The sequence below is a fragment of the Agrilus planipennis genome, unplaced genomic scaffold, assembly GCF_000699045.2.
Source record: "Agrilus planipennis isolate EAB-ADULT unplaced genomic scaffold, Apla_2.0 scaffold154, whole genome shotgun sequence".
In the NCBI taxonomy this organism is placed as follows: domain Eukaryota; kingdom Metazoa; phylum Arthropoda; class Insecta; order Coleoptera; family Buprestidae; genus Agrilus; species Agrilus planipennis.
Genome location: NW_020439244.1, coordinates 217,173 through 234,773, shown reverse-complemented (window position 1 = coordinate 234,773; position 17,601 = coordinate 217,173). Strand labels below are relative to the sequence as shown.

Genomic DNA, 17,601 nt, shown 5'->3' with positions numbered 1-17,601 from the left:
TTGTAATCAAATTTACTTGAATTTAAATTTTTGTGAGTCTTTTTTATATCAAAATAAATCAAAATTTATATCAATATAAAAATAAATTTTTCAACTAAATACGATATTAATTTTGCCAAAAAAGTTTTGGCCTGATACAAAACATATACAACACAACAAACTTCTCTTTTTTGTAAAATAAGAAATGTTACATTAATTTTGAATAAAGTACAATATGTATTGAAAATGAGGGACCAACGATTTGAAAACACTTGATTAAAAAACATGAGGCTATATTATTATTATTTACAAGTTCAAGAGTAAAGAGAGGAAGGCGTTTACAAAAAATTGTTAAATAACTTTAATTATAACTGCAATTAATAAGTCGACACTTGTGTATGTATATGTGTTGGTGTGTGAGCGTATATGTGTATCGATAAATTAGGTGGTTAGATATTTATAAATTTTATTGTTTAATCATAAAAAAGAGACGTTATAGGCCTGACAGAGAGTGTCCACGACGGTGTAAATTTGCTCGAAATTGGGCCTATTTTCAGGCTGATATTCCCAGCACCGTAGCATGAGACGATACATCTCATCGGGAGTATTTTCAGGAGCAGGCATTCTGTATCCTGAGAAACAAAAACGAACGGAATTGAAATGAAGAACTAACGTACTAGAAAGCCAAACCATTTAGGTCAAAATTGGTTAATTTTATGCAAGCAGCAAACCAGGAAAAAATTAATATATAAGTCACCGTTAGCCAAAGCCCAATCGTTAGAATTAAATGCACAGTCTGAGAAAAATAGAGGAAATGTTCAAGCAACACCTTTTCACCTGAATAAGTATCAGACATGAGACGCCCAGGGAAGTAAACAAACGTTAAACATGGAATACCTAGGGGAGGGGGGGAAAGGATAACCTTGGATACAACCTTTAAAGTAGGAATGTTAAACAAGAAACGATGGACAGAGAAGCAATTGTTAAAAAAAGCAATACAACCCGTCCAAACACCAAATTCGAAACACATGTTTAATAAAAGTGCAATTTTTGACTGCCACATCCAACAACAGTTCTTACAAATTACCTTAAGAATAATTATACTCACCACTGTCAATTTTTTCCCGTGCTTTAGAATTGCTCATGCCACTGTAGGGTGTTCCACCCCTGGAAAATATCTCCCAGCACAAGATCCCATAGCTCCAAACATCACAGAGAGATGTGTACTTTCCTAATTAAAAAGGTTTTATATGCAATGAAACATTAAATAAACTTTGCGTTTTGCTTACCAAAATTGAGAGCTTCTGGGGCTGTCCATTTGATTGGGATCTGTTTCATCCCATCTGACACAATGTACTCTTCTTCTTCTCTCGACATTCCAAAGTCAGATATTTTAACGATATTCGAATATCCTATAAAAATAGAACCATTAAATTGGTTCAAGGCAAATTGTCTCAAGATTACTGAGGTTTGCTTATTTACCAACTAGGCAGTTTCGTGCTGCCAAGTCTCTGTGAATGCAATTTTTTGACTCCAAATACTTCATACCAGCTGCCGTGTCTAAACACATGTTCATCAACTGAGCCTCTGTTAAATGTGTCGAATTTTTTCGTAAAAAAGTTAACAACGAACCACCTGCATAATAAATTAACTTAAATACACAACAAAAATAATCAAAACTTAATTTACCAGGCACTAATTCCATAACGATCATAATTGGCTGTTTTTGCACACAGATCCCGATAAGTTTTACAATATTGGCATGGTCATACTGTTTCAAAATCCTGCCTTCCTGTAAAAATTTTTTCTTGTGCTCCTCAGGGAGGGTAACTCTGCACGTTTTAACGGCCACTTCTTGGTTCGTGCTTTTTAGCTGCGCTTTGTAAACATCTCCAAAGTTACCCTAAAAAATACAGACAATAAACTGCCATCATTATGCATTCCAAAATTTCGTTTACCCTCCCAATTTTGTCTAAAAGAAGAACATCGTCATTATTCAATTCCCACCTTTCCCTGGGAATAGGACGATGAAGAACCGCTCCAGATCTGCTGGTCACAGGTAACCCACTCTTATATTGATATAAAATTAGTTCTCTTATACTGGGGAAAGCTGGACCTTCAAATCGAAAGTGACCCTAAAAAATATTTGATCAATTGCAATTAAAAAGGAATAAAATTGGTAATTGCTACCTCTGTTGTGGTTTGTACTATGAAGTGTTTATGGCCTCTCCAACAAACCGAAAGGACTGTCTGACATTCGTCGTTTCTTGTGGTTTCTCTAACCAAGAAGTCTCCATCTTGGGTTAAGAGTCGGACGACTTCTTCTCGGGGAAGTACGCCGTGAAACCATTCCTCATCCATTAACGTTTTGTTGGTACTTAGGGCGACCTAGCAGAAGTGTACAATTACAAATCAAACTCAAAATTATTTACAAAAAAAAAGACTACTTTAAAGTATTTTAGCAAAAAGCAAAAATGAACACGTTGGAAAGTGTTATATAAATATAAACTTACCAAAATTCTGGCCAGCAAGAAAGGTAAACAGTAACAGTACGTTAATAATGATCGTTTAATATAAATAAAGCACAATAAATTATTAATTAAATTCAGAATGAAATGGCAATTTTATGTAACGTATGACGATTGACGAGGCATTTATTGTTGATTATATTAATATGGGCTATGAATTATTCAGTTGTTAATTTTATTAATTTAAAAATTAACAACCACGTTACTTTTCCTCTCATAAAGCCGAAGCATGACAAAATGTAGTGAATTCATTAGTTAAAAAACAAAAAAAAAACAAAACCAAAAAGCATTTAATAAATGAAAATTAGTGACAAAAAAAGCACGTACGGGATCGACGCTTCCGCTACGTGACGCCGACGCGGAGCGCCCCTTCGTGCGTGGGGGAGCGACTGGGGAGTTTGGCGCGGATTTTCTACGGAACGGTTTTTTCAGCATATTGACGATGCACTTGTGACCGAAACTCCGTTTAGTTAAGGAATTTTCAGACCCAACACCCTATAAAATACACCTTCACCATTTTCAAGAAACCTTAGTTATTTATATGGCGTTACATGAAATTAGTGAGTAATATAATGATTTTAAAAATGATATTAAATTTTTCAAGAAAATGATAAAAGACATAATAAAAACCCCTAAAAGAATTGAATGCTGTTTTTCCCATAATATGCATACTTTATACTTTTTTACCTGATCGTTTGCGTTGCTAATGAATGACTGGTTATCTATGGACAGATCGCATCCTGATGGCACTTCTTCGCACCCCAACTCGTTAAGGGCGCTCTTTATCAGTTCCGTTTGCCTCTGCATCTTGCGTTCTTGGCATCTGAGTTCGTTTATTTCTTTTTTATTGGTCTCTATAAGCCCCGACAACCTGTTGCTTATGCTATTGTCGTTGTTGGCCTTCCCATTGGCCATGGCCACAAGGGAATCGCTTGAAACGTTATTGGGATTGAGAAGCACCCTCTTCTCTTGGCACTCTTTAATAGCGGCTTCCAGATCAGTCAACTTCGTTCTCAACCATTCGACAGTGAGATTGTCAACGGTCAACTGATTGGGAAGAAGTTTCCCGGCGCTCTCCTCAACCAAACTCTCGTCGAAGGTGAAAATTACGGGATCAGAAGGGGACGTTCTAAGATTAAAAAGGACAAATACGGTATATGATAATCGTATTCAAAAATATTGTTTATTTATTACTTGTGTTTTTCGGTGAAGTCTTTGTATTCTTCGGCAGGGTTTACAGCCTCCACGTTTGCTTCGATCCGTTTTTGGATCTCTTTGAATTTGTCAGAAGAAAAATCAGAGAGCTGCGACACCTCCTGCAGGACTTGTTTCCACGTTGATATGAAAGCCTCTTGTACGGACTGCTGATATTCCAACAATCCCGGTAACAAAACTGTTCTAAAGTCTTTTTCGAATTCTGTTGCCTCGCAAAGCAACAGGACATACTCATTATGTGTTAGGTGAAGTTTCCTGCAAGCCTTTTGATATTTATCTCGAACATCGTCTAGTTTTCTGCCACCCCTGCCGGCTGCATAGACAGAGAAATACTTTTGATACACAGAAATAAAATGTTATTTATGTACAGATCTAAAATTAGACTTAGAAATATCTCGAAAAGAAAGTGAAGAAGACATCACAGAAGATAATCATGTAGGTAATCGTTTTATTTTGGTATTGTGACTCATGAGTTGTCCTAATTGATATTTAATTATTTACTGTTTTGAAATTTCTTTACCAAAACAATTGTGTTTTGTCTGTAATTTCAAGTCTACGGAATCTACTTACAAAACAAACGGTAACGAGAACAATAAAAAAAAAAAAAAAGGACGAAGCAACCGATTAATTGAACAAATCAAAACACTAATTGGTCGTATTAATTTACTTGATATTTGGAACAAAATGTGCGTTGAAGGTCAAACCAATTCAAGGAACAAAACTACACAGCGCCAGAAGCTCGCCAAAAAGTTTAAGTTATTTTTAGTTTACATATACACATACATCTACAGTAGTCATGTCGCGATTCCGCATTCAAAAAACATATTATAAAACAATTATGTACGCACAAATTCTATCAGTAAAGTTTATTTATGTCAGAAATATTTTTTAACGCATAACCAGGTTTACTTAGACCACTACTACCGTTCCGGGAAGTATAAAACACCTAGCGTAAGTAATTTACTTAAAAAAAAGCCGCAACAAGTGGTCATAAAGATTTCATTTACTGTGGATCACCCTGTATTTAAAATAGGCAGGGAATATGCACAGTACGACCCAATAGATAATTATATACTGGAGACTGAATTAAAATTAAAAATGAACTTACATTTCACATAATGTTCTTCGAACCTGGACCTCATGAGCTTGTAGAGCTCCAGATATTTTTGATATTCTGATTTTTTACGGGAAACATCATCCATTAGCTGAAAAGAGAAAGAAGAACATGAATAATTCATACTCACGAAAAAATACATTTTAAAGTAAATAGGCATTTTGTTGGCTGTTAGTTATGTAAATGGCTAAGATCGTTTCTATGTCAGAGACAAGTAACGGAAATGTTCATGACCGACAAATATTCCGCTTAAGGGAATCCAATACAGCACAACGTTTACAGCAATACTAATTAGTACAGTAAATAAAGAAAGTAGAAAATGTTACACTGGGTGAAAAAGGCAAAAAACAGTTAACATTTTCATTGGACCTTTTTCCATTTCTGAATATTTGTAGAAAACATTTCAATTTAACAAGTATACATACGAAATGTGAATAAAAAACCAATTAAAAAGAAATTAAATGTACTAGAAATATTTGGCCTTTTTTATTTACATTAGCAAGTAGATAGGCAAGGAATAATTAAAGACTGTAATTTAAATATAAATTACCGCCTTTAAGGATAAAAGGTGATTAACCTGTTGCTATAAAGTGTGTAATTTATTGTATTGAACAAGTTAGATATCAAGGCTTGCAGGTTCAATTATGTAAGGAAGATAAACTTGGGACATTTCCTTAAACGAATACCAATAATAAAAGCGTTTGCAAACAAAGATTCAAAAATATTTATATTTGCAACCACTTTAAGAAAGAATAAATAAAGTTATTATAAATAAGAAATTAAGATAATCTTTAGACAGTAAATATTGGAGATTATTTTTCTTTTTGAAATAATACTTGATCATTTGATAATAGTCAAACTAAAAAAATTTGGTGGTTCTTTGTTTTGGCTTCCGCATACAAAACAAGTGTCTAATTTTAGTTCTGAAGTGTCAAGGCTAATGCTGAAGCTTCCAAGAAGATGCAGCAAGCAAAAGAATACTCTTTTTTGCTAATACTCTCATCAGACTCATTTGCATAATTAAGCAAAAAATACACGTGTAAAAATTTAAATTAAACAATAACAACAGCAATGACCTTTGCTTTTTTTTTTAAATGTGTAGTAGTTCCTTGGTTATTATTTGATAGAATATGAAAATATTTAAAATAGCTGATTTATTGCATTGCAATGAAAAGATGGAAATGGGGTCATTAAAAAGGATGTGAGAAGGATAATTTCCTCTGCAACAAAAATAGCTGAACATTAATATAATTATAAATAAGTACTCACATGAGAAAATTGCTGTGTTATTTTTGTGTGTTCTTCTTGATATAGTTTTCTAGTTTTCCTCTTTTCTGTGTACATTGAACTTAAGGCATCGAGAGTTTTGGTTTCCAAAGTGTCGGCATTCTGCTTGATCACTTTTCCCATGTTCTCCAGCTCTTCCATCATGCTTTTCCATGCAGAAAGGATCAAACTACCGGAAAGTTCATCTCCCCTGTCAATCTTCAACCCCTGACTAGCTAAAGAACTCAGTGCCAGAGCATATTCTCTATCACATCTTATTTTTGATACGAGACACCGTTTCATTGTGTCCAGAAGTCTCAGTTCAGCCTCTTGTCGAGATATCAGAGCTTCGTGGGCGGTTCGCCCCTGTAAATTTGTCGAAAAACGCATACTAATTTGCTATTTCTGATTAAAATAATCACATCACGCCACTTGTATTTCGATAGAAATTAATATTAGTTCTCACGTCATTATTAAAGAATTGGCATAACAAAACGAGCTTAAAATCTAGATCACACTCGAACGAATGGCAGGACGTTTTTAGACATTTTTCAGTCCTTTTGTATTTTCTTCACATTAAACTGGCTGCTCACTATTTCAGATTTCAGTCGACACTTTTCTAACTGTAAATTAATGGACTTGTGCACGAGTTGGACGTTACGTTAGAAAAAGTTGATTTATAACTTGCACCAAAGCTTGTTGCACCTAAGAAAGCACTGTTTAGTAACAAATAATGACAATTTGATTTATTAAACATAAAAGAATTGTAGAATATTTAAACACACCTACAACGTACATCAACAACAGCTGTGATGGCTTACATTTCTGGGCCCCCTCCATACTCCATTTTTACAAATTGTTTGTCTGCAGTGGTCTAAATCTTACGACGACACCTATCGGACGATAGCTACAATGATCGTTGACGAGCATCACTTCAACCTGTAATACTAAAGAAACACTAACGGTTAAATTTAAATTTAAATTTAAATTAATCAACTAAAATACCTAGTGAATTTATTCCTGTTGGGTTTTTATCTTTACAAATTCGGGTCTAGTGAGATAAACTGCAAATATCGCTTTAATATTTAGGTCAATTTTCGTTTTTGATTCGCTTCGTGAACTATTTGCAACTAATGTAGGACTTTTTCTGTCCCTCTTAACTCCTGTTTCTGCTTCTAATATGTGTCCAATAAAATGACGTCAGCGAAATCTCGTTTGCGAGACCATTTTATGTACTGGCTAGGAAAAGTGTTAATCAAAACGAGCCTTTTGGCTGCGAAACCCCATAACTATTACTGTTACCAGGCGATTCTGCTACTTGTACGATGTTTTTAGAATGGTTATTTTTCGCCAGATTCTTTCTAATACATCCTCTTTACTTACCCATGCTATCCGCCGTATTCTCAGACTCTGCTACTAACATCAGCTTCAACTTTTTATTTTCGACCGTATCCGCACGGGCACTAAATCACACAATAACCTTTTCGAATTTCTAAATTAACTGTTGGCGAACACAGAAGTGACTTATTTTTCATAAAAACGATTCGATTCTGCGCTATTCTAACCTAACCTAACACTCATCTTCATCATTATCATTTACCGTACATGTAATATTTTATTGTTTTTGCACATGTGTATTATAATACATCCCCTAAAACTCTAAAACTTTAAAAAAGCGTTTAAAATTATTAGATATCGTACCTTTCGTTTCTAAATACTTAAACAGAAAAGAAAATACACGAATCATTTTCAAAACAATTATAAACAAATAACTACATATTTCCACAATATTTCATCCACAAACTTTGAGCTTTTGATTACAGGAAAAGTTGTTTTTCATGATGAGTTGAAAAATATTGCAGTTTATCGTCATTTCATGTATTATCTCAAAATATTGAACTAACTACTTTACATATGAGACCTGTCTCTAGTGAAAATTAGCTTAATAACGAAAGAAAATGTATAGACGTGTATTTTTATCAAAAATACAGATCAGCAAAGAATTTTCCCGAATGTTCTTCTAACTTAATACATTTCTCAATTCTTACAATTATCTGCTATATTTTACAAGTAATAATTGAAAAACATTCTATTTTGTTTTACATGATGAAAATCTAATTATATATTTAATTAGAAAGAAGATTTTACAAATTGTTTATTGATATAAATATAACTGTATACGATTTTCGTATTTCTTACTTTTTACTAATGTGTATCATTGAGATTAATTTTTACGTATTATAATAAAATGCAAGATATTTTCTAACGTAAAGGATTATTGCAACAAACAAAATAGTCGGCTTCAAGGGCGAAGCAAAGTCAAATGTACATTAGAATGTACGTTTACTCGTATTGGAAAGTACAATTTCTGACATTAGAATGTACACTTTGTTACATTAGAATATACATTTTGTTACATTAGAATATACATTTGCTACATTGGTGTGCACATTTGAAGTTACATTAGAATATAACTCTTTTCGACTAAAACAAATAATTTTTTATTTCATTGGATATCAATATACAATCTGTCACGTCTGAGCGTTATTGCACCGAACAAATAAAATAAAACTAACGCAAAGTGTACATATCCATTGTACAATTTTTGGTTTTGTGGTGTGTCTTATTTTCAACCTGATGGTTTTTTGTTTATTTGGTCGCTCTAAAAAAAGTGAAGTGTGCCCTGTCATTGATGTTTGTTTTTTTGTTTATTGTAAAAATGGTGTTTTTAGATTTTGTTAGCGTTTTGTTTCTTGTTTCTTTTGCAGTTAGAGCTGACAATAGTGGTAGCGAAAAAAATTGCTTCAATCTACTACTAGTGACGTCTTTTGTTTTCGTTGAAATTTATTTACAGGGTGTTTAGAAAGCTGGTGTGGTTCGTGGAAATGCTTCGGTTAAACGTTTGTCTTAATTAATGTAAAGTTGATTACATTTCTTTAATTATTATTAATAACAAAATGTGTTATCTGTGATATTTAGAAATAAATTGTTTTGTGCACATTAACTATTATAAAAACGAAGACTACCCCAGCCGATATTTACTTCATTTTTTTTGTATTGATAAAAATGAAATAACCAAAGTAATTATTAAACAATTGCTTGTCGCTGTAGCCGTTTGTTAATAATTTACTCTAATTTATCCCAAATCCGGACTAAGCTTCTAAAACAGCTACTTAATAACTCGACTATTATTTTCTTTTGTTTTGTTTTGCACTTCACCACTCATATAATGATAGGTTATGTCCAGAAAATGAAATTACACTTTTTGCAATCATTTGAAAACTATTTGGTATAGTACGAAATTTTAAGTAAAAGTATCTACAAGTACATAAAAGAAAATTAGAATTTTAAATTTTAGTTCTAAATTGGCAGTATTTGTGTCATAAATTTAGCAACAAATTACACAAACAACATGTTGATAAATTGTACAACGATCTAGGAATGATGTTCTTTCTTTTGTTTAAAAACAATTGTATATGTGTAAATAATCGAATGGGTTTAAGTTTGTAGCAATTGTTCTAGCTTTTGTTTCAACATACATATTTCTTGTGTGACGGTCTGTAAGTACTAAATATGAAATGGTACATTCTTATGAAAGCTTGGTGTGCTCAGGATGGTATAGAACACAGTTTTTTTTGCCTAGTAAAGGACGATATACTACTATACGTGTAAGCTTTTCTTCAGTTAATCGTGACCATGCTTTCGGAATAGAGTGTGCGTTGCGACGCGTCGCGATGCCGTGGCTCGCTTTTCGAGTTTCCTTGCAAGTCCATGCTCGTTCGTTTTTATATCCTTTAATTAACCTGTGCTATGGTGTTTTCCAAATTTTCGGGAGTGTTTCGTAAGGAGGATTATGTTTTATTAAGAGGATTAGGGCAACATAAAAACGGCGGTGGTGGTAAGTAATTATTATCAATCATTTTCTTCCTTTATTTAAACAATTGTTTTTTTTTTGTTTAGTATTTCAATTGTATTTTTTGTTTTCGATAATTTTTCACTCTGTATGATTGCTAATCATTAATAAGCATTTTTTATTGGATTTAAATATTTTTAGTGAGGTAATCCTTTTTAACTTTTTAGGTAGGCATTTCCATTTTGTGATATTTTTTAATGATTACATGCTAATTTAAATCGTTAAATATATTAAATTAAATTTTCTTTTTAATAATTTTCTGACTTTTCACGATAGATTGGAAATTGTTAGTTCATTTCAAACATTTTAGTTGATTTGTTATTGATTGATTGTGGTCGATCGCAAAATCACGAACAATTTCCACACTAAACACGGATTTACGGTTGTTATTGAAAATTTTCTGGCTTCTGTACTAGTTTGGAAATTATTTATTATCCTGGTCGACCACAATGACGAACGAGATCGTCAATTTTAATAATAATTCCATTTTTTTATCTTTTTCCAGGTAGCGTCCAACAAATGGTAAGTCATTTTCATATTTCCCAATAGACAAGGTGACAGGGTTGAAAAATTTGTTCCTTTACAAATTGAAAAACCTTGGCACTTCGCCTATTCAATGTTTAGCAAGTATAATACTATTTTGTGTATTTATTATGTTCATAGATCAATGGTAAGTACCATCAAGGTATATTCTCTGTGTCAATACTGTAGTAGTCAGTAAGTGAGTTACAGGATTTTCTTTTTGGTTTCTTGGAAGAGGGAAGTCTTCGAAAGACACCGTGGTGGTGAATTCCCTTCGAGAAGAACCCGCCAACTGTATATGTAACTTCATTTGATTAGGTCGTATATGTTTAGCGTTGAGGTGATTAAGTTGTAAATGATTCGTGTGCTTGATGAATAAAACATTATGGTACGCGTTATTGTTGTAAAGATTGTTAAAAATGTATGTCTCGAGAACGGCTCTGTAAGCGAAAACGTTAGAATCATTCGAAATATGGTACTACAGATGGATAAAGAGGATAGCGTAGAGATTAGAGATGAGGAGGTGTTAGAAATAGCAGGTGAACGGAGGGCTCCATGGAAATCAATGAGAGATAGGCATGAGGGGTTAATTAAAGACATATTAGAAGCAGAAACAGGTGTTAAGAGGAGTAGAGGTAGACCTAAATTAGACTACTGTTCACAAATACATAGTTAAGGATGTAGGATGTTCTAGTTTTAGGGAAATGCGAACATTAGCTTAGGATAGGAAATAGTAGAGGTGTGTCCAATTAGTCTTTGACGACCCTATGAAGGTGATTATATTGTGGGGTGTTTGAGTAATATATAAGGAATAGGTACAAGAAGTCTGGGGTAAAGGATTTTAGGTTTGGTGTTGATATTATCATAGAGAATGCTAAAGGAAAACATCGATAGGATCTGCCGATTTTGCGAAGTTTACGTTTTTCTATTGTAATGATGTTGAATGTTTGATTGTTGCTGAGAGAGGGAGAGAGTTAGGTCACGTATAGGATTTCTACCCCAGCGGACTGGATCGCCTCATCGGATCAAGAGGATCGCCGATAAATAGTAGGATGCATGCTTTTTTACTTTTTGGTGTTGCGGTGCTTGCCGTTCACCCCCTTGTGTATTATACTTGCTAAATGTTGTTTTCTTGTATATATGTATATGTATTTTGATCTATTTGGGCATCGCTTGGGCCGCGGTGGGGGTTGGTGGGGGTTAAGTGTAGTGATTAAGTGTAATGATTTCACGGAAGAGGATTATCAAACATATATATATACATATAGTAAGAAGATATTAAACAGTACGTATACACTCATGCGAGTCTTTAGTTATTGATTTCGACTAAGTCTGCCAATTGTTTTATGACTACAGTTCGTACCTTTGCCAAGGACTAGCTTGAAGGAACCAAGATGTGACGTACCACAATCAATTGGGAGATTGGGATGATAATAATTGTTGCATTGATATTCATAAGTTAAACAATTTCATTTTTAGGTACGGTTTGCGATCGGGGGCGGGCGGGGAGTGAAGTGGTAGTGACGTGTTTTTTAAGAGGAATTTTGAAGTTTCTATTTCTAGTTAAGTTCTTCAATTGATCTTTAACAACTAGTTTTGAGTTACTTTATTTATTTTTCATCAGGATGTCCGTCTTGTTATGATTACAGGTCCAGAATTATCCTGTACGGATTTATTTAAAGAAAGGAATAGGGATGTCAGCGACATGTGTTTTAATAAGAGGATCAACTCCAAGAAGAGTATAGTAAGTAATATAATACGTTAACATGTGTTGTAGCAGATTTTCTCGTACAATTTCCTAAGGATATGCAAACAGGAGCAGCAAGTTGATAAATTGATTGGTATTTCTATCACAATGTAGGTATCACCTTTATTAATTGTTGTGTAATTTTTTAATTGATCATATATAGTGTTAAAAAACATTAGTGTATGATTCAGAGATTATATATGTAACTGACTTATTCACTACGAGCCTCTACACCAGGAATATTTTATTATTTAATTTACCAGTTTCGTTAAGCAAACCAAAGTTCCTCTATATCTGAGGTGGATTTTTGAGTTCTTTTATTAGTTCCATAATTCTTTTCAGTACATGTATGTCGCTTGCTTTGGCTCACTTCATTTTTCGTTCATTCTTTTTGAGCTCGATGTATTTTATCAGTTAGGTACATTTCAGTAGTCAAATTATTAAATACAACGGTGAAAATACATATACACAATTTTTTGCAGCATTGACCAGCGTAAGTAAAGTTTTTCCCGTGCGGGGAACCTGCAATCCCCATCGGGCGCTTTCCCGGGTGGCGGATAGGGAAGTTTTCGGTTATCATTAACCGGATAAGGGGTAAAATGCCCCTCGCGGACTAACAGGCACTTGTACTAACATTTAGAAGTTTGTTGCTTTTACTAATTGCTTAATATATTTCATTATTATTATCATCATCATCATCATCATAAGTCCTAAGACTGGTTGGACACGTACCTCCACTCTTTCCTATCTTGAGCTAAACTTCGCATTTCCCTAAAACTAGAACAGCCCACATCCTTAACTATTTGCGAACAGTAATCTAATCTAGGTCTACCTCTACCCCTCCTAACTCCTGTTTCTGCCTCTAATATGTCTCTGACTAGACCTTCATGCCTGAGAAGGTGTCCTACCAACCTATCTCGCCTATTTTTTATTGACTTCCATAGAGTCCTCTGTTCTCCTATTCTTTCCAATACCTCTTCATTTCTAACCTTTTCTACCCACGATATCCTCATCATCCGCCTATAACACCACATTTCGAACGCTTCTAACCTTTTCTTTTCCGCCGCGCCCACTGTCCATGTTTCGCATCCGTACAACGCCGTGCTCTAAACATACACCTTTAACAATCTTTTTCGAAATACATTTAAATGAAGTCCAAATACATACATGGACATTTGGGATTGTATTTTATACACAACTTTTACAGACGAACAATTCCAATGGGACACAGGTTGTCCTTACAAAAATCGATTTTGAATTGTCCGGCGATTTTTCTTGCGAAGTGACTACAGATTTTTCATTTTCTACAGGAATTGACACAAAAATGATGAACGTCGTTCGTAAGTAATGAATTTACACAATTAGAAGTTCTATTAATTAATTAAACCAAATAATTTCCAGAACTCCCTAAACAACCCCCTGAATTATGGGTAGACCGACGAACTTTGAATTCGTCTCATATTTTGTATGCCAGATGTACCTCGGCCCCGTCAAGACCGCCACAAACCCTAAAAATTTTAATAAACAACCAAACGGTAGGTAGCCTTAATTCATAGTAAACAATTAAACAATTAATTTCTAAGGTGCTTGCAACAAGCGAATTTGGTGCAGCGTCTGTCACAAAAGTTGACGATTACAATGGGTCAACGACGGTTACTTGTATTGCCCAAATATTTGACCTGTACGAGAAGATTGTGGAAATACAACTGGACAGTTTTAAGGATCCGACACCAGAAAAAGGTAATTAAAAATATAATTAATTGCAGTTGGACACGCGTGCCGAATGCCAAAACAACCTACAACACGTAGATAACTAAATGTTTATGGAAAAACAAAAATTACAATTTTCGATTGTAAATGACTAAATTTGACGTAGAAATAGCAGACGTTATTCGGTAACTTGTAATAATATTAATTTTGACATTTTTTTTTTTAAATAGTTTCAAGTTTCTTAATTATTAGATACAGTTTAATTTGTAATATCAACTAAAATACCTAGTGAATTTATTCCTGTTGGGTTTTTATCTTTACAAATTCGGGTCTAGTGAGATAAACTGCAAATATCGCTTTAATATTNTCTGGGCCCCCTCCATACTCCATTTTTACAAATTGTTTGTCTGCAGTGGTCTAAATCTTACGACGACACCTATCGGACGATAGCTACAATGATCGTTGACGAGCATCACTTCAACCTGTAATACTAAAGAAACACTAACGGTTAAATTTAAATTTAAATTAATTTCTAATTATCCTAATTAACGACCTGCAAACTAATGATCTTTAATTTCAATAAAGGATATTATCGAATTATCGACGTATATGATTGATTTACTTACTCTACTGTTAATGCATAATTCTTGAATTTACCATGAATATAAAGACACAATTTTACAAAAATATGATTAAATTGAGAGCTAACAAGGTTACTAACAAACCATAATTAATTTCCTTTAAAATAACCACAAGCAAAATTGTATCTGTCACACATTACATAAAAATGATTTTCTTGATTGAAGCAATTTCCTTGATTAAAAACATTGTTACTTACAGAACAAATACGAAAGAATAACTTACAAATCATTTAAAATTTATTGCTAAGGTTTCACTAGGTGATTTAATAACATTCTCACCGAAATTTAATTAAAACGATTATAACAATGACATCCTTTCCAACTGTCATTTAAAATTAAACAAACGACTCATTTGATTGGTTCCTATTCTTTTGAATTCAAAAACGCCCAATCATAACATGTTTGCAAAAACATGGCCGATTGATTCATATAGTAAAATCAATCAATGAAAATATGCGGTCATTGGCCCCTTATAGTAAAAGTTGTAACAATTATTTAAATTTTTATGTAAATTTTTAAATACGTATATCTAGAGAAATACTCGACCGATTTAGCTGCAGTTGGGACTGTTGTAAAGAGAATATATTTAAAAATATTTTAATTGTAATGAAATAGTATTATTTTCGACAAATATAATTGATTGCTCAGAATAAAAAAAATATTCTTTATTACCTTTATTTGATGGAAATTATCCTTATGGTTTATGAAATTCAAGGAAAAGTCCAAATTTATTTCTTTCGTAGCTTTCTGTAACAAATTGAGATGAAATATTAATTGTTTGGTAGACCAATGGTACAAATGAAAAGTACAAAATAGGGAATGAACAATACTATTATTAATAATGCTACTTTTTGTCCTCATTTTTTCATTTTTCAATTTTGATTTGAAGTGAACATAGTAAAGGCATAAACAATAAACAACAAGTTCTTTCTTGAAAAAATATAGTTTTTAGGTACTTCTTTTGTTGTTAAAGTGATGGTACAATTATTGCATCCAACTTTGTGTTTGTTGACACCAATATATACGACAAAAATAAATATTGCTTTATTCTCAATAAAAGAAGGAATGTTTTCTTAGTGTTGCTGGTTGTTTGGAAAGCGGAAAAGTTTGAAAATGGAAAAAGGATTATATGGTACACAGAAGAAATGTTAAGAAAACAATAGCAGCACACAAAAGTAACAACTGATACACCACGTTTGCACATTCCATATTGTGTGCAAATATTTTGGCGAAAAAATCACGAGTTTCCTTAGCTAATGGCATTAATAAATAAATAATAAGTGTAAATATTTATGTTAAAATGTCATCAAAATCCAGACCAAAAATAATTGAAAGAGCAATGTTAAATTTTGATACAGAAAAATGCTCATCGAGTACTTGATGACGACTCTTTATCGTGACTTCATATCAGATTTAGTCGCGAATGTACGAAATCATAAAATGAATTTATGGCTATTTTTACTCGGATTGTTTTACGGGTGAGCATTGTTGTTTATCGCAATGCCACATTGCCTTTATGGTCTAATAAAGTCCCGGAAGTGACATAAAACGTCGACCTTGTTTGCTATAATTCATCAGTTCCAGTTCCTCCCTTGTTTTAGGGGTAGTTTTACTCAAGTCTCCATCACAAATGAACACAGGACATAATACACTCGCAACTAATCGTCTGTCTGTCAATTACAATTCAAAAGGAAAGTAAATAAAACAGAATGATAGTTTTAATGGCAATACAAAATGATATAATTTATTAACTACCAGAGTACAAGTTGTCATTAAAACTACCATTTTATTGGATTTTGTTCATTGTCATTGTGGCTTCGCATATTTTAAATAATTAATAACAATACTAGGTACAAATTTTGAGACAAACAGAAAGTTATTAAAAACGACAAATGATAGAATCGCAATTAATAACATCTTCCTTTTTCTGAAGCAGATAATAAATTATATTTATACATGAGGGTTGCAATCAATAAAATTTCTTATTTCATACTTGGCCTCAATTACGAGTGTATTTTCCCTTTCGATTTCCATTATTTCTGACAAATAGAATCTATCAGATTACGCCGAAGGACCGTTAAATTATTGCCCGTTGTTTTATTGGATTTTGCCACTAAAAATGCTATCAAGTGTAAAAATTCAGTGTTCAGCGCCTTTGACGTTTTTTGTTTTTGCTCCCTTGCCAGAAGGAAAATATAAAGGCCAAGAAATCGGTGAAAATTCGGCCAAGACGTCTACGTAATTGGAAAACATTCTTTACCTTCTTCCCTGTTTTTGGCAATGAAGGATCAAGGCTATTTAATTTAACGATTTCGTCGATTTCCTCGCTACCAAAAATAAAAAATTAAATCTAGATCTATTTTCGGCTATAATGGCAGCAGTTTTAATGAAAGAAATGGGCTCTATATTGTTGGTAAATAATTCTTAATAGCTTTCTAGTAGGTACGTACTTATCGAATTAAAATCTATTGGCATCAATTTGAAATTGATTGCGACAACTTGAAGCTGAAAACGTGCCCTCAACTTTTGCTCTAAAATCATTGTTAATAAGTACACAATGTCTCCCAATGAATGTGTACAATGTAGAATTAGTTTATTTTAAAAGCAAGGCGATTACACACTTTTCTAAAATAACCTTTTTTAATTTCGGTTTGACGGACCACATCTTGGTCTCCATTGCTCAGTTCGAAAGTCTAGAGGAATATTAGGGGATGAGGAGGTCCTAAGACTGGTTGGACACGCACCTCCACCCTTTGCACACGAATTTTTTAAAAGGAACCAAAAGATATTCTAATACAGTAAGACCTTCTAGTAGTAGGGATATAAAGCAGAGGATAGCGCAGGGTCGTGTCGCCTTTAATAAAAAGAAGTCACTTCTATGCTCGCGAACGGTTAATTTAGAAATTCGAAAAAGGTTGTTAAAGGTGTATGTTTGGAGCACGGCGTTGTACGGGTGCGAAACATGG

The 17,601-nt window shown here is 33.3% G+C and overlaps 2 protein-coding genes across 6 annotated transcripts in view; one reads left to right on the top strand and one right to left on the bottom strand.

The window, feature by feature from the left end:
* Positions 1-255: 255 nt before the first annotated feature.
* On the bottom strand, positions 256-7,032 carry LOC108738574 (tyrosine-protein kinase Fer). 5 transcript variants are annotated; one of them, XM_025978193.1, is made up of 12 exons: positions 6,888-7,032; positions 6,106-6,807; positions 4,831-4,927; positions 3,702-4,035; positions 3,195-3,636; positions 2,835-3,002; positions 2,170-2,367; positions 1,938-2,114; positions 1,462-1,882; positions 1,269-1,391; positions 1,088-1,210; positions 256-611 (listed from the first exon to the last, which is right to left on the bottom strand). In XM_025978193.1, the coding sequence occupies exons 2-12, from the start codon at positions 6,490-6,492 to the stop codon at positions 457-459; spliced, it is 2,625 nt and encodes an 874-aa protein (XP_025833978.1). In that variant the 5' UTR covers positions 6,493-6,807; positions 6,888-7,032; the 3' UTR covers positions 256-456. The 5 variants fall into 5 exon arrangements, with proteins under 5 accessions (XP_025833978.1, XP_025833979.1, XP_018327553.1 ...); XM_025978194.1 differs by having other exon boundaries at positions 6,899-7,032; XM_018472050.2 differs by lacking the exon at positions 6,888-7,032 and having other exon boundaries at positions 457-611; positions 1,462-1,614; positions 1,669-1,882; positions 6,106-6,492.
* A 5,210-nt stretch (positions 7,033-12,242) lies between these two features.
* The window catches only part of LOC108738526, a 10,503-nt gene continuing 5,144 nt past the window's right edge, over positions 12,243-17,601 (top strand). The window contains exons 1-4 of the mRNA XM_025978216.1: positions 12,243-12,281; positions 13,492-13,624; positions 13,686-13,819; positions 13,868-14,024. Coding sequence (XP_025834001.1) covers positions 12,243-12,281; positions 13,492-13,624; positions 13,686-13,819; positions 13,868-14,024 — 463 coding nt within the window. The remainder of the gene's footprint in view (positions 12,282-13,491; positions 13,625-13,685; positions 13,820-13,867; positions 14,025-17,601) is intronic.

What these genes read in the sequence shown, in the direction of transcription:
- LOC108738574 (XM_025978193.1), bottom strand. Translation starts at nt 6,492, where the DNA reads ATGCGTTTTTCGACAAATTTACAGGGGCGAACCGCCCACGAAGCTCTG. An exon ending in GTAGCGGAAGCGTCGATCCC is followed by an intron (nt 2,368 to 2,834) that starts GTACGTGCTTTT and finishes CACTTCTGCTAG; the next exon opens with GTCGCCCTAAGTACCAACAA. An exon ending in AGCACGAAACTGCCTAGTTG is followed by an intron (nt 1,392 to 1,461) that starts GTAAATAAGCAA and finishes CTATTTTTATAG; the next exon opens with GATATTCGAATATCGTTAAA.